Source organism: Salvia hispanica, chromosome 6 (assembly GCF_023119035.1).
Source record: "Salvia hispanica cultivar TCC Black 2014 chromosome 6, UniMelb_Shisp_WGS_1.0, whole genome shotgun sequence".
NCBI classification, from domain to species: Eukaryota; Viridiplantae; Streptophyta; class Magnoliopsida; order Lamiales; family Lamiaceae; genus Salvia; species Salvia hispanica.
In genome coordinates this window covers 17,887,393-17,903,205 of record NC_062970.1, presented here as the reverse complement: position 1 = coordinate 17,903,205, position 15,813 = coordinate 17,887,393, and the positions used below count along the sequence as shown (strand labels likewise).

Here is a 15,813-nt window from a genome sequence, read left to right as displayed (position 1 = left end):
TTGTAGCTGTGAAATTTGTGCTTGTACATATGAGCAATAGCAGCAAGTAACATCACAAGAAAGAAGCTGGTATAGAAAAAAGCAGATCAAAGGACCTCCTAAAATAATGATTCATGTAAAGTGCAAATATGCAATTGCACTACACTATACAACAAAAATGGAGAAGGAAATCTGGTGATGGATTCACTTCATTTCTATACATAAGTCGACGTCTGAAGAATGAAGTTAGCTCGCCTTGTCTCTCCCCCGTGTCTATGATATAATATACACCTCCGCTTGGGTAATGATCGGGAATAGCCACAGATCCAAACACAACCTCTGCTATTGAAATGCTCGCTCAAATCTTTCCCTACTTGTACGCCTCACACCAAGGAGAGCAGTCTACACCATCTTACAGAAAGAAAAAAGCAGCACTCGTGCAGGAGAAATCACGCTTCAATCTGGGCGTCTTCATCAATTAATGGGGGAGATAATGGTGGGATGGCTGATTCATCGGAAGAGATGTCTATGTCTAGGGATTTTCTAGCTGCTGACTGAGAGACTCTATCCCTGCCTATCTTTCTTGAATCGAGCAATCTGGATATGGAAGCCCTGGAGGAATTACTGCTCTCAATGGATGCTAAGAAATTGTCCTTTGATAGAGATCCTTGAGCAGAAGCAATGATGGACCTGAAGATGCCAGACTCTCTCAACCCTTGGATGATTGTCTGAAATATGAGCAAACAAAAGCCAAGTTAGAAAGGCTAATTAGATTGTCTTGTCGAGGACTTAGGAGACCTCTGCGCCATGTTAAAAGGTTTACCATGGGAGCATAGATGCGCGTTAAGATTCCTTTTCTCAACAATTTCAAATTTAGAGCCCTATCAGTCCACACAACATGCTCGCGGTACCTGTTGCAGAAGTAAGATATAATGGGTGTTTCAAGAGAGAAACACAAGCAGTTGGCATCTATCACATCTTTTATTTGTTCTACAAAAATACAAAAGCTATTGGTGGTATTCCAGAGCTCAGAAGTAATGTTGTTGAACTGAATCCAAAGTGAATTCAACAAACCGGTTTGCTTCGATTATAATAGGAAAAAGATAGGTATGTTTAAGAAAAAATTCATTACCAGTTTAGCATCTCCTCCTCAGTTGCTGTTGAAGCAATTATAAAAGCCTGTGAAGAATGGGCAGTGTTTAGTCAATATATTAAACTAGACATTATTATATATTCTTGAAAGAAACTTCTATTTAAATAATGGTTGCAGGGATCTGTGCGATTCTTCATGAAATCACTTTTTCGCAATGGTTGTAAGGATTAATTATGGTTGAGTCCACAAAAATAGTAGCAACAAAGTTTATCCAAATGTTGTATCCTAGGACTAAAGTAGATATGGATGCATGTAGTTGTAAGGAAACTCACAGATCTATCAAAATCCAGCATAAAACATCGCTTCACATCATCCTTTGTAGGTTTACATCCACACCTATCCCGTCTAGAAGTCAAGTCAGAGAACTTGGAATATGTATAATGTAAGACAGCAGCCTCTTCCAATTTGATCTCACTGTCAACCATTAGAACAATTATATGCTAAGATCCAGCAAAAAGAATAGCAATGTGGTTCTTAAAATAGGCAGTGCAGAACAGATTGTATGTAAAACAGGCACATGAATAAGAGGTTTGCATTATAACGTCGTAGCTACGCAGGGAGATATACTTGGGAGTTTTCATGTAGTTGTGCCATCTGTGTGCACCATTAGGGCGAAGATGATCTTGTATTCTAGCTGCAGACTTCCCATTCCCATAGGTCAAAAAGTAATTTGGATTGCCTCGGGTTGATTCCTTATACATGCCAAAGTAAGTGTCTTTTGTAAGATGGTCATAGTTTTTCTTGAACATTGACACCTGAATGACATATGGAAAAAATATTTAAGAGTCAGTTTCAACAAATCAAGGAATATAGAATGTCATAGTAGAGAATCTACGCTAATATTCTCTCTTAAACTGACATTTTTTTCAAAAACAGGAAGAAGAAAGAAAAGGGAATGATTATAAAGTACAACAGAGTGATGAATTTATGATTCATTTCTTGTCCCACAAAAATGCAGACAACATAACTTTATACAAGAATACTTATTATTATCGTGGCTGCTTGATTACCTCTGTGAAAGGTTCCTTGACATCATCCCGTTCAATGCTGCTCTCCTGTAAAAGGACATATTATGGTAATATGATGTCTTAGTTAATATGGTTTAAATCAGCTACTTGCTACAAGAATATTAGAACAATAGAGAATGTACAAGGCATATATTTTAGTGTTCAGGAATAGGTCGTGCATAGAGAAAACTGCTTACATAGTTGGGAAAGACAACCGTGTCAACATTCTTTGGAACATCAAGTAACAATTGTCTCAAAGAATATTCCCGAGCACCAGCTGGATGTATCAATTCATCAGTGTCCAGATGAAGTATCCAGTCCATGCCAGCATCCTTGATACAAAAGATGCAAAAAAATTGAGTAATTCTTCAATAGGGAAAAATATGTAACTTTTCTTGAATTTTGTCGTGATCAATACCCTCGCCATAACTATTGCCATTTCCATGTTCAAGGATTGCTTCACAAAAAGCTCATAGTTGCAAGGCTTGTAAAAGAAACTTGACAACCAAGTTTCGTTCCAGATCCGGCTGGAGCAGCAAGAAAGAAGAGAATCATAATTATATACAAAGCAAAATGTAAGACATGAGAAGAAGCTTTGAAAGAAAATGAAGAGTTAGTTAGCTGATGAACAATGTTTTACCAAACCATCAGTTTACTATGTCTTAGCTATGTCTATTTTCCCGTATCGTTCAAAGAATGAAACCAGATAACAAATATGCAAAGCAGAGGAGAAGAACAAATAAACCAGACAAGGAATATATAAAATAGACGTGAGTCACAAACAAACAAACTAAAAATATGTAGCAAACACAAAGTTTAAGTGATGTACCTCCTAGCTTGTTGGTCCTCCAGCTCTTTGGTTCTGTATATCACCTTCACACCCTGCAAGAGCAGTAAAAGGCCACACTTACTGATTGTAACTTGCAAGACAGGAAGTTGAAAGCAAACATATCCCATGCAATATGTTTATGATGCAAGATAGGTGGTGCAATTTCAGGCAGAGAAACAGTAAAACAGGTCCATCTTGCAGATATTTTATGCTGTCCTTAATGTAGTGACTATATCAAGATAATCCAGTTAAAAACATTAGTTCAATAGTTGAAAGACAAACATGACGAGAGAAATGGATTTGGGAAAAAATGTAGAACTTTGCTATGGTTGGGGGAAAGCAGCATATTGTTCTCCCATAGATACACAATGTGTTTCTATTGCATAAATGTGAAATATATTTCCAAAAAAACTAACATTGCTTTATTTTGTTGGCAAAGTGAACATGGACAACAGTGTAACATTACCCTAGTGTAAAATTGCACCTTCTATCTGCAATTCTGTTTTGTTCATATTGTTTGTTTATACTTTATTGTTTCATATAAATTGTTTATACTATATGAGAATGTCACAATCAAGAACTCTAGCCTCTCTGACTCCTTCACATGTGCTTGCATGTGGCACCAATCAGTGTCTTACTTACATAACTAGGCCAGGTGCCTAAACCTTACATAGTTACAGAGAGGTTTAATGACTTAATAAACTATTTGCATCATTGCAATAAAATGTACATAAGATTTATCAGCGGTTTTTATTACCAAGGAAATATATCCAGCATTGTGAGAGATCTAACAGGATTTTTTATTCAGGTAGTGTATATCCAGCACTGGTTTACGGTCTAACTTTTACTCAAACATGCATAGAAGAGACTGAACCGCAATCAAATATTGGGGAGGGGGGGGGGGGAATTAATCATGATACCTCAATTATTTATAGTTCTTCCTTCCTTTACAAGGTATTTTCAGGCAATAGTACATACTATCAAGTAATGAAACCAGCAGTCCTTTCACTCAAAACGTAACAGTAAATTAACCAATTAACCATGTCTTCTCCTAGAATACTATTGTTAATGTAGCCAAGGACATTACGAATAAAAATTTTAATAAATGAAAAGGGAAAAGGAACGATATGTGCTTTAGTATATCGGGCATAAAAAAGACTACAGGGTCCAAAGACTCGAACACAAACTCACCGCAATGGATTCAAGAACTTTGGATACTTGAGGAGATGCAGCCTTCCCTTCAACAAATAGGAAAAAAGTTGAAACCCCAATAACTTTATGATAGAACATCCAGGGCAGAATCTGCTCCAATCCAGCAGATGTGCTAGTTGTAACACATATCTGCATATAAAAATCACGAACAGATCAAGCAAATAATTTCAAACTTTAAGCACACTAGAATCTGATATAAAAAAATTGCACAATGTGAATCAAGTATAGAATGTCAAGAATTTAGGTTAACTACATCAGAGCAAAATTCCATTTTGAGATGATTTCCAATTCTAAATCTAACCACATAACATTAATGCAGTTTCACTATAACAATCCTATAAATTTGTCAACACATGATGATGCACTGCAGTCAATCCCCAACACAATTGTGACTGTTGCTATTGTCATTACGCAATCACTTCCAGTGCCCAAACTCATGCATTTGCCTCTTCACTTAAACAAAACTAACATCTAACTCAACTGGTTAAATTGGCATGAGAAAATTTGGAAAACAAATCAAACTGTTAAATCATGCAAAATTGATGCCAAAGTAACCGAATCAAAAAGTAGCTCCTTTTCATAAGTACATTTTATTCAGAAATTCTGCGATATTCTAAACTCAAAAACTAGCCCCAAAACTCCAAATCAGCAAGAATTCCGCCATCCCAGGGAAAGAAATGAAAATGGAAAAGAAAGCCATTAAAATCGAAAACCCCCAGAAGCAGATAAAACCCTAATTACAATCCCAAAATAAAAAAAGGAAAGACCTTGGGCTTAAGATCGGCGTGAAAGTTGAACTTCCAGTCTTTAAAGTAGGGAAATGAGGCGGTAGAGGAGTGGCCGAAGAGCGTGGTGCAATCGGATGAGTGGGCGACGGTGGAGAGAGGGGAGGAATCCATGCCGGGGAACTTGTGAGATTCATCGGGAGACCATCGGGAGATGGGATCATCGATGCCGCCGCCGCGCCATTGGAGGAGGAAGGCGAAGAGGGCGAGGGAGAGGGGGAGGAGGGTGAGGAGGAGGAGAAGCTTCGCAGTGAAGGAGTTTTGGGAGGCAGCGGAGGACGGTGGTTGTTGCCGGAGACCCGCCATTGTGAGACAAGGCTGGGCCAGGGAGTGATCCAACTTTTGGTAATCGACTGTTATGTTTTTTTTTATTTAAACGTACACATTGATTATTTTATTAATTGTGTTTTGCCAAATTATTGCACTAGTAATTTATTACACGAATATTTTTGTTGCATTTTCTGAATTCGTACTCATGAATTTGGGGAATGTGTTGTCCAAAGGTACCTAATTATTACTAACATGGTCTCGACTCTCATCAATAGAATTGTTGAAATTAGTATATTGAATATCCTTTTAATATGGAATAAAGAAAAGACAAAATACATACTTAGGTCCTTCTATTTTAGTCAAAATGTTCATTAGGTCTTTGTATAATTTTTTGTTTTAATAGGTCCTTATACTTTTCACAATATTTTTATCAGGTCCTCGTACAATTTTTCGTTTTAGTAGGTCCTTATACTTTTATCACAACTTTCATTAGGTCCTTGTACAATCTTTTATTTTAGGGACTTTTTTACATTTATCTTGGATAATAATCTAAATTTAATTAAACTTAATGAACTTTTTAATATTCCATTATTTAACTTAGCATAATCTATAAATATAATATCATCTTGTTATCCAATAATCTCAATAAGTTGTAGAGAATAATAAAAAGATTAACCGTGATGATTGAAGATTAAAATCGAAGTTTTTTTTAGAATAACTATCTGAATTTTCAATTGATTATTTATATTTATATTGAAAGATACGCTTCCTGAATATTTATAATTATACGATAAGTTAAATAATAAAATTAAAAGGTTCATTAAATTTAATTAAATATAAATTATTATCTAAGATAAAAGTAAAAGAATATCTTAAAATAAAAAATTGTATAAGGACCTAATAAAAGTTATAATTAAAGTATAAGGACCTACTAAAACGAAAAAATTGTACGAGGATGTGATGAAATTTATGAGAAAGGTATAAGGACCTATTAAAACGAAAAAATTGTATGAGGACTTAATGAACATTTTGATTAAAGTATAAGGATCTAAGAATGTGTTTTGCCTAAAGAAAACAGTAGTATTGGGTAATGCAACAATTTTAATTTTTACATAACATATGGTCAACTTTGTTGAAGTAAAACAGCAGTTTTTTGAAAAGGATCATTTGATATTATATAAATAGATTACACACCCAAGATTTTGACTTGTGAAAATTTTCCTATGAATATTTGGAAGAGAAATCAAGGGTGAGATGGCCTAGAAATTTCATTGAGACGTTATTTGGAAGGAGGTGATAATATATTATGGTAGTCACACGTAACTAATAATAATGTTAGGTAGGTAGGTTGATCCCTAGTGAAATTATTTCAGTGGACTCCAAGGCTTCATAGATAACTTACGAATTCGTTAATCAAAAGTTGAAAATCACAGAAAAAAGAAGGCTATATATAGTGGAAGCTGCGGCACTAATCTGGCTGTAATTCAATGTTAACTGATTTATAGACATTTAAAGTAGTATGGAAAATGTATTGTAGCCTCCTCATTTGCATTAATAACTATTTTTAAAATCCTAAAATAATTAAAATCACATTTTATTTTCGCAAGTGTCCGTTTTTTGAGGCTTAAACAACTGGGGACTAAAAGAAGTTGGGTCTAGTTTCATCTTTAATTTGATTGTTGGGTTTAACTACATTTAAGAGGGTGTTTAATTATATGATTCATCTACGAAAAATAGCTTCGTTGATGTAAGGTACGGACTTTAATGTGAAAATTGGTAAATTATACTCACTCCGTCCCGCTTTATCAGTCCCATTCACTTTTCTGCACTCATTTTGTAAAAATGATAATAAATAGTTAAAGTGGAGAAATAATAAAGTAAAAAAGAGAATAATATAGATAAGACTCTTCTCTATATTATTCTCTTTTTTACTTTATTATTTCTCCACTTTAACTATTTATTATCATTTTTACAAAACGAGTGCAGAAAAGTCAATGGGACTGCTATAGCGGGATGGAGGGAGTAACATATAAATAGAGAAAGATAAAATGTGAATAAAGTACGATATAATGTAAGTAATAAATTGAGAGTACGTAAAAGCGAGAGTAAAAATGTGAATAAAGTAAAAAAAAAATGATATAAAGTGAGTAAACAAACTGAGAATAACTTTCATTTTTTATGAGATTAATTTTGATGGACGGATTAAAATGTAAGATGAGACAATTTTTGTAGAGATCTAAATAATAAACTAGGTTGGATAAAAACTAACGAATAAGTGATGATACCACGGTCAAAGTTAAACATTGATTCCGAGTTAGAAGAATGGTGAATGGATAAAGACGGAATAGAAATGGATTTGAGGTATTTGAATGGGCCACTCTCCCTCTTAAGGGCGAGGATTGATTAAGATATTTTAGCACGCTCCCACACGTATAGATCGAAAATGACACATTGGACTTCCATCATGTGGGTAGGCAAGACAAGAGAACCATAATCACGTCCATCAAGTAGGTAGGCAAGACAAAGAGAACCATCATATATGTGGGCTGAAATTAACATTGGACTTTCACTCGTGAGGTAACGAGATAAAAAGATTCATCATCGTTTAAGCCCACTATAATACCATATTACAAATGTTACTCACCTTCTTAAAATGACTTATAAGAGGGAGAATTATCCACTCTTATATAGATTAAATTAGATATTTACCAAGTCGAAGTGAGACAGAATTTAAGAAATAATAGAGGCACCACCAACACCACCTAGTTCATTGTCGCCACCTCGCCTTCCCTAGCTGGTGGCGACCGTAGGACGACTAAAGAGGGTTCAAGGTCCGCCAAGGCATTACGGGGACTACATCTAGTTATTGATGGGGGAGTACTATTTTTTCTCTCCACTTAACACACAAAACAACATCTCCTAAAATCATGTGTTAGTACCAAGTGTATCATCTATTATGGGACGGAAGGAATATATATTATGTGGAGGACTAGAAGAAGACATCCAAGAGCGATCAATTTTGTTGGCGGTGTTGATCTTGGCCTCCATGAGAGGATTACTTGGTCTCTTTGGAGGATTATTTTCTTTCGGCTGTTTCAGTCTTTCAAGTTATTTTCTTTCGATTCTTATCTAGTTCCCAATTTCTAATCAAAGTTATTCTCTTCCTGCCTTTCACTCCATATAACGTTAGAAACCGATAATTTTGAATTGGGTTTGTAACCCATTAAAAAATCATACTAAGAATTATTTCAATTATTTTTCTTAAAATTTAAGTATATTTTATCTTTATATTCATATAAATCATATTTAGATCATATAAACCTGATATATAAAAATCAGGTAACAAGGTCTTATTATGTGCTCCCTCCGTTCGCCATTAGGAGTCTCATTTATGGGTGGCACAGGTTTTAAGAAATATTAAGAAAAATAGGTGGAAAAAAGTTAGTGGAATAGGATTCCCACTTGTATATATTAGTTTTAAATGAAATGTGAGTGGAATGAGTTAGTGGAAGGTGGGACCCTATTACAATTTATGGTAAAAGTGAACCGGGGCTTCTATTTGCGGACGGACTAAAATGGAAAAATGGGACTCCTATTTGCGGACGAAGGGAGTAAATCATATTTTTGAATCGTGTAATTTCAGATTTTAATCGTGTAGATTAGATTTTCGGGTCATTAGCGTGTTATGTCAACTCATATTATATCGCGTAGTTAATGGGTTCAGGTCGTATGCAGACTGTGTTTAGATTTGAAAGTAGCAGGTCATGTTAGTATTCGGATATAGCCATAATGACCCGACCCACATGGATTTGTCATCCTAAAGATATGTAGTGGACCCACATCGAAGTGAAGAGCTTTTTATTGTATTTTACAACTTTTGTGTATAGTATATTACTATGGGCTAAAAGAATTCCTAGCAAGTTGCATATGGCCCAAATATGAAAAGACTTTTGTTAAGTGTAAGGCTCTGTTCAATAGCAACTAACAAAAATACTAAAAGAGTCGTAGAATTCTTTGTTTATATTAAAATTTCATGTAACTGTGAAGAAAGTTGAAACAGAGGAATTACTGTTTGTTTTTAAGACTATTCCCAGATCTACTTTCTTGATCTTCCACCTTAACTGCGTAATTATTTAGAGTTTATGTAAAACTTCCACCATATAATCCAGACTATTAGCTTCCATATGTTGAAATACTAAATATTTTTTATGTCACAAAAAACGTTACTCTGCTAAATCGCTCATTACCATCCTTATGGTCCCTTAACAAACAAAAATTATTTAAAAGCAATATATCTGTTGAGTCACGAATTTTCTTTTTCGTTCCATTGGGTTTCTGTAGAAGGAATGAGCTTTGTTTAGTACTCACAGTCTGCTTGAATTCTCTATTTAAATTAAAAAAAGAAGTTGGTGAAATAAATTGGTTCAATAATATAACAGCACATAGACCTTTTAGGTGATAATGTTTTCAAAGCTAATTGTGATGACTTTTTAGGATTTAGGTGATCCATTAAATTAAGCAGAACAGTTTAGCAGTGTATATTATGTTTCCAATTCAACACTATTTGTTTTGTTGACTTCTTCATATTTTTCTTTTTCCCTAAACATATTAGAGAAGTAAATCCCCTGTTTTCTGGCAACATTACACTTTTATATTCAAATCCAATCCAACTAATTTACACATTCAAGCAAAAATGTATCTCCAAAATCACAAAAAACAACAATAATCTAAATAACACATTCAATTGGCACCCACCAAACCCTAAGACTCCTATCAAGACTCCCACTATACAACATGAAGCCGCCGCCAACCCTGAGCGGCGACGCCTGCAGGCACTTCACCGGGCCGTGGTGCCCCTTGACCACCATATGCCTAAACACCCCACCACCCACCTCCCTCCTCCACACGCAAATGTTCTTATCCGCGGACCCGCTGCACATCATCCTCTCCCCCATCAAGCACAGGCACAACACCGCAGACTCATGCGCCCTGACATCACAAACAGGCCTCCACCCCTCCCAACGCCACCCCATAAGGCTCCCATCCGAGCCACCCCCGTACACGAAGCCCCCATCCTCCGTCAGCACCACAGCATTGAAGGACACATCCTTGTGGCCCTCCAGCACCTTCCTGCACGACAGCCCCGCAACGCCCCGCCCCCAGGCCTTGATCCGGCCGTCGGCCGAGGCAGTGTAGACCATGCCATTCCCCGCGGAGATGCCGTTGATGGCGTCGTCGTGGGCGCGGACGGACTCGAGGCACTTGAAGTCGGAGAGGCGCCAGACCTTAAGGGTCTTGTCCCAGGAGGCGGAGTAGATGAGGCCGGCGGAGAGGGCGAGGCAGGAGATAGTGTCGGAATGCTCGATCCAGAGGGACTTGTGGTTGCGCCTCTGCTTCATGCATTTTCCTAGATAGTCCTTGGTGGTGGGGAGGGTGTCGATGAGGCGGAACACATTCTCGGAGGATCGGGAGACCTGCCAGGCGCGGATGCGGCTGTCCTGGTGGGCGGTGAAGACGCGGTTGCCGGAGGTGAGGATGGCCTTGACGGCGCCGTCGCCCTGGCCGAATTTGGTGAAGAGGCGGAGGTCGGGCTGCTGCCAGACGATGATGTCGTTGGCGTGGGAGGCGCTGAGGATGAATTCGCCGCAGAGGGCGAGGCAGGAGACGGAGCCGACGTGGCCGGAGAGGATGGCCAGGGATTTGTAGGATTGGGAGGAGGTGGCGGGGACCTTGGCTTTCAGATCTTGGAAATCGTACCGGAATGATGGCGTGGGGCTTTCTTCGGCGGTGCTACGCGGCGTCGAGCTTGTTGTTAGCAATGACGTTGGTTCTTGAAGGAATACGGATTGAAGCATTGTTTTTTGTTGATTGAATAATTTGAATTGGTGATTTGTTTTTGTGAAGAAATGAATTGGGGGAGGGTTCTCCTCAATACATGCATACAGGAAATTAACAGAGAGGATCAATATTTTGGAGAGAGAGAATGGAATGGAGAGGATCAATATTTTGGAAATTAACAGAGGATCAATATTTTGGAGAGAGAGAATGGAATTGAGAAGAAAATAAATTAAATTGAGAGGGAAGGGGGCGGGTACGGGGTGGTGCAACGGCTACGTAGACTATACCAAAACTCATATTGCAACGATTTTATTATATACAAGATTAATAAAAATGTTTAAATTTGTAAAGAAAGTGAGTGAAAAAATTTTATGTGCGATTTACTTATAGGGATATAGGGAGTATTTGTTGCACTTGTGTCCGCCAATGTTACCAAACTATGTGTAAAAATAATGAGTATTTATTTTGAAAATAATTCACGTGAGCCTTATTTTAGAGCCTTTTTCTTTAATGTAAATAAAGGCGCATTATTTTCTTGATTAAATGAGTTATCACTAATTAAATTTCAAAAAGAACTTGGTACTTTAGAGAAATATTTGCTTAGGTACATCAAGAACGTGTAATAAAGAGTGTTGAAAGAGTAAATTAAAAAGGATGATAGTTTATAAATAAAAATTAATACTCCCTCCGTCCATTGAGAGTCACACTTTGACCGGGCACGAATTTTAAAAAATATAAAGAAAAGTTGGTTAAAAAAGTTAGTGGAATGTGAGACCCATTTATTGGTTTTATAATAAAATGTGAGTGAATTAAGTTAGTAGAATATGAGACTTATTTGAAATACTATTTATGGTCAAAATGAAGTGAGACTCTTAATTAGGGACGGACCGAAATGAAAAAGTGTGACTCTTAATCGGGGACGGAGGGAGTAATAATTGTTGCATAGTTGTGTAAGATGAATGGAGTAAAATTAAGGACAATATTAATGACGCATGTGTGTCTATATATATTATTTATATTAATATTTGTTGAATGGATACTCGCGGTAACATCTCACAAAGGACGGATTTGGATCCCCTGCTGTGGCTCCAAGCACAGCAGGGGCTGCTGTTACACACACCAAATTTTTTAAAATAAAAAAAGTTAATATTTTATATATTATTTTAATATTATAATTTATTATTTAAAAATTGGCTGTATGTAACAGCAGCCCCTGCTGTGCTTGGATGGAGCCACAGCAGGGGATCCAAACCCCACAAAGGACTAAACTGTCTCCAATTTAACCTTGGAACAATATTATACCCATCCAAACTTATTCATGCAATTATTTTAAATTCATCGGCTGAATTGCTCCTCGATACTTAACGGAGTTTCCTCGACAATACAGCCTGCATCAATAATATAATACTCAGTACGTCACCACATAACACAAAATTGTACTAGTACTTATATATAAAATATAAGGAAGAGCATTCTCGCATAAATATAGAGGTACATGGGGAAAAAAAATTCATAGCATATATAATTATGAAATACCGATCAAATATTCATGAGATTTCTTAAGTAGAACGATGAAATAAAATATTGGGACTTACTTCCACATTTTGAGTTAAGGGGGAGAGGACTGTTGCACATTTTGGCGACGTGAGCGACATTTTGAGGGCTAAGTACTTCCTCTGTATAAGTCGCAAACATTTGGCAAAATTGCAAAACATTCACATTTTTTAAACTTGTGCAACATTTTTGATCGGGTTTGACCATTTTTGGTGCTTCTATATGCATATACAGCGCATAGTCCCTTATTAAATCGATCATGCTGCTAAACTGTTGTTGGCCGCCCTCTGCAGGTGGAAGTGCACCCGCGGCTGTAGCCACCTGAGCGTTCATAGTTATGATACCGACGATCACGAGGGTTATTGACACCATTGAAAGGCGAGTTGGATGAATATTGGTCATGTTATATATTGTTGTGATTTTGTGGTATTTGGTTTTTGTTGGGGTTTTATACAACTTGGATTAGGCTATATATAATTGTAATTTGGCAATAATCAATATCTCACATTTGCATGTAAATTTTTCATATTAGTGAACTATATATATTTGCAATTCGGCAATAATTCAATATCTCACATTTGCATGTAAGGTTTTCATATTAGTAAACTCAAGTAAAGAGAATTAAAGTTGATTTCCTTGAAAATCCTTTTGGAATATTTTCCGTAGAGGGTTCGAAGTTTAAGACATTAATAATTAGTAATTACCATGCCTCATATACTAATATATAGTAAATTTGATAAAAATGTGACACCGTGTATGGGCAAGCTATTTATATTACTACACATGAATAAATCTAGAAAAAGTAAAAACAATAAATTAAAACAATTTAGTAAAGGATACATAAAAAGCAAATTATTGATTTCCTTGACAATTGGATTTTAAATCAGGAATCACAAGATGAATCGAAGAAGATAATGTTTCCGGACACACTACGATCGAAATTGAAAGAGAATAAAAACTAAAATTAAACAAAAAAAAAAAAAAAACAGAACCAACAGCTACAAACTCATGTAACTCCATCTGCCAGATCAGTGGCGGCTGAGATGCAATGATGCATAACAACTTATTTTCTTCCTTCCTTGTAATGAGATGATAGAGCATTGAATGAGAATCCATGGTTTTCAAATCGAGTCGAAATATCTCTCCCTCCGCAAGGAGAAACACGCTTTGGCTAGTGCACACGAATTGACATATCGTCTCCAAAGATGAAACAAATTATCAAGTATAAGTATCCTAAACTTGTAGGGACCATTGAACTTGATGTGGAGTCGAGAAGCGCGCGCCACAATGCTCCTAAAATACATTATACTACTTTCTAAAATGATAGAGAACAAATGAGAGAGTTGAGAGAAATTGTGTTCTCTCGAAAAGAGCAAAAAACAACGTACAGAGAGTCAGAACTGGTTGTATGAAGCATGTAGGTGTCTCTAGAGAGTCAGTCACAGCTTAGTGAGATTGGATCTTAATCCATTCGTCTGGGTGAAAAAGGGATGGGGTGTTATATTTAATGTGAAGAAAATTGTGTGAATGTTGGAAGCCATATTTGTAGAAGAACTTATTGTGGTGATATAGATTTTGGTGAATTAATTAATTTCAGGATGATGGGGGAGGAGAGAAGTCACACGGCATTTTCCAAGTTATTTGGACTGCAGATTGAAGGGAGAAAAGAAAATAAGTTGGGCTAGAAGGATCATTTTATTTTTCTTAGTTAGTTGCTAGGCCCAAATTGTAAATTTGATTTGACTTCAAATTTATTTTGTTTTGCAAAAGAAGAGACATTAAATGTATTATTAAGCACTTATTACTTTGGCGTTACTCCGAGTACTATGGTTTGTAATTCTATTGGATCTTCCAAAAAAACATATACTATTCCTTGAATCTATATTACTATGACATATGATTCATAACATTTGTCGATCATTCAATAATTCATATTCATAGCATATCAATAATTCAATAATAATTCAATAATAATAATAATAATAATAATAATAATAATTATTATTATTATTATTAATAATAATTATCATCATCATCATCATCATTCATTATTCATATTCATCATCATCTTAAAATACTCCCTCCATCCTATAGTAGATGTCACACTTTCCTTTTTAGTTTGTCCCACAAAAGATGTCACATTTTCTCTTTTGGAAAAAGTTCCTTGTCACATCAATTATAAAATTATATTTTCTCTCACCACTAAACACACAAAATAACATATCCTAAAATCTCGTGTCATCTCCCAAGTGTGACATCTACTATGGGACGAAGGGAGTAATTGTTAAATGCTTTCAGGGAGCTTATAAGAGCATCCACATCCATGCTCTTTGGCAAGAGCATGGAAGTGGGTCCGGACCCACTTTATTCATTTTTTACTCTCTGCTCTTCCGCAAGAGCACAACACTCACACTCATGCTCTTCAGCAAGAGCATGCTCAAGGGTCCCACCATTCCATTATTCAATTTAAATACTTGAATTACTAAAAACATTTCCACAATATTCAAATGCATTAAAAATACCTGATACCATTACAAATTACTAAAAAACTAAAAATTACATAATTAAAATCCAAAAAATTAAAATTACATAATTAAAATCCTAAAAATTGAGATTGAGAGAGTTGTTTGGTTTAGTGTCATTTTTTGTGTTTGAAATGAGAGTATTTTGACAAACACAGATTTTGCATGTTTTTAAGGGCTAGATTTGACTTGTTTTAAATGTCAATCATGCGAATTATGTTCTTAAATTGCATATGTTGGTATTTTTGATGTGTTTGTTGATAAATGATAGAAAAAGATAGAAAAAAGGTGTAAAAAGGCCAAGGTGCAGCAGCCTCTGTTCGAGCCCATTCTGCCAGCGATTTTGAAGTCCAATCAGTGCTTAGTTCATACCATTCTCTTCGTCTTTGAAATAGCTTCTCCTGGATATCTCGCACGTCTCAATCGGAGTTCTGTGGAGAAAGTTATGTCTATTCTACGAACGTTGCGCAGTGCAGTCAAAGCTGAAGGGAATTTAGGCGGAAATTCACGAAAGAAAAGAAATTAGTATTATATTGTGAAGCCCAATCTCTCCCAATTATTCTAGGGCACGAAAATTATCAAGCTAAACCTTTTTCCACCCTATAAATACCTCTTAACCTAATTTATATTCTCCATCTCAGAGCCTCCAATCCTTCTCCCCTCT

General features: G+C 36.1%; 2 protein-coding genes across 2 annotated transcripts; both read right to left on the bottom strand.

The window, feature by feature from the left end:
- Positions 1-47: 47 nt before the first annotated feature.
- On the bottom strand, positions 48-5,334 carry LOC125191681 (glycosyltransferase-like KOBITO 1). The gene is made up of 11 exons (XM_048089084.1): positions 4,948-5,334; positions 4,160-4,309; positions 2,969-3,021; positions 2,558-2,666; positions 2,337-2,471; positions 2,143-2,187; positions 1,700-1,887; positions 1,405-1,546; positions 1,112-1,158; positions 803-890; positions 48-707 (listed from the first exon to the last, which is right to left on the bottom strand). Exons 1-11 carry the CDS (start codon positions 5,269-5,271, stop codon positions 429-431), a joined length of 1,560 nt encoding a protein of 519 aa, XP_047945041.1. The 5' UTR covers positions 5,272-5,334; the 3' UTR covers positions 48-428.
- A 4,628-nt stretch (positions 5,335-9,962) lies between these two features.
- Positions 9,963-11,090, bottom strand: LOC125194838 (protein JINGUBANG-like). The gene has a single exon (XM_048093054.1). The coding sequence runs from the start codon at positions 11,088-11,090 to the stop codon at positions 9,963-9,965; it is 1,128 nt and encodes a 375-aa protein (XP_047949011.1).
- Between the last annotated feature and the right edge of the window lie 4,723 nt (positions 11,091-15,813).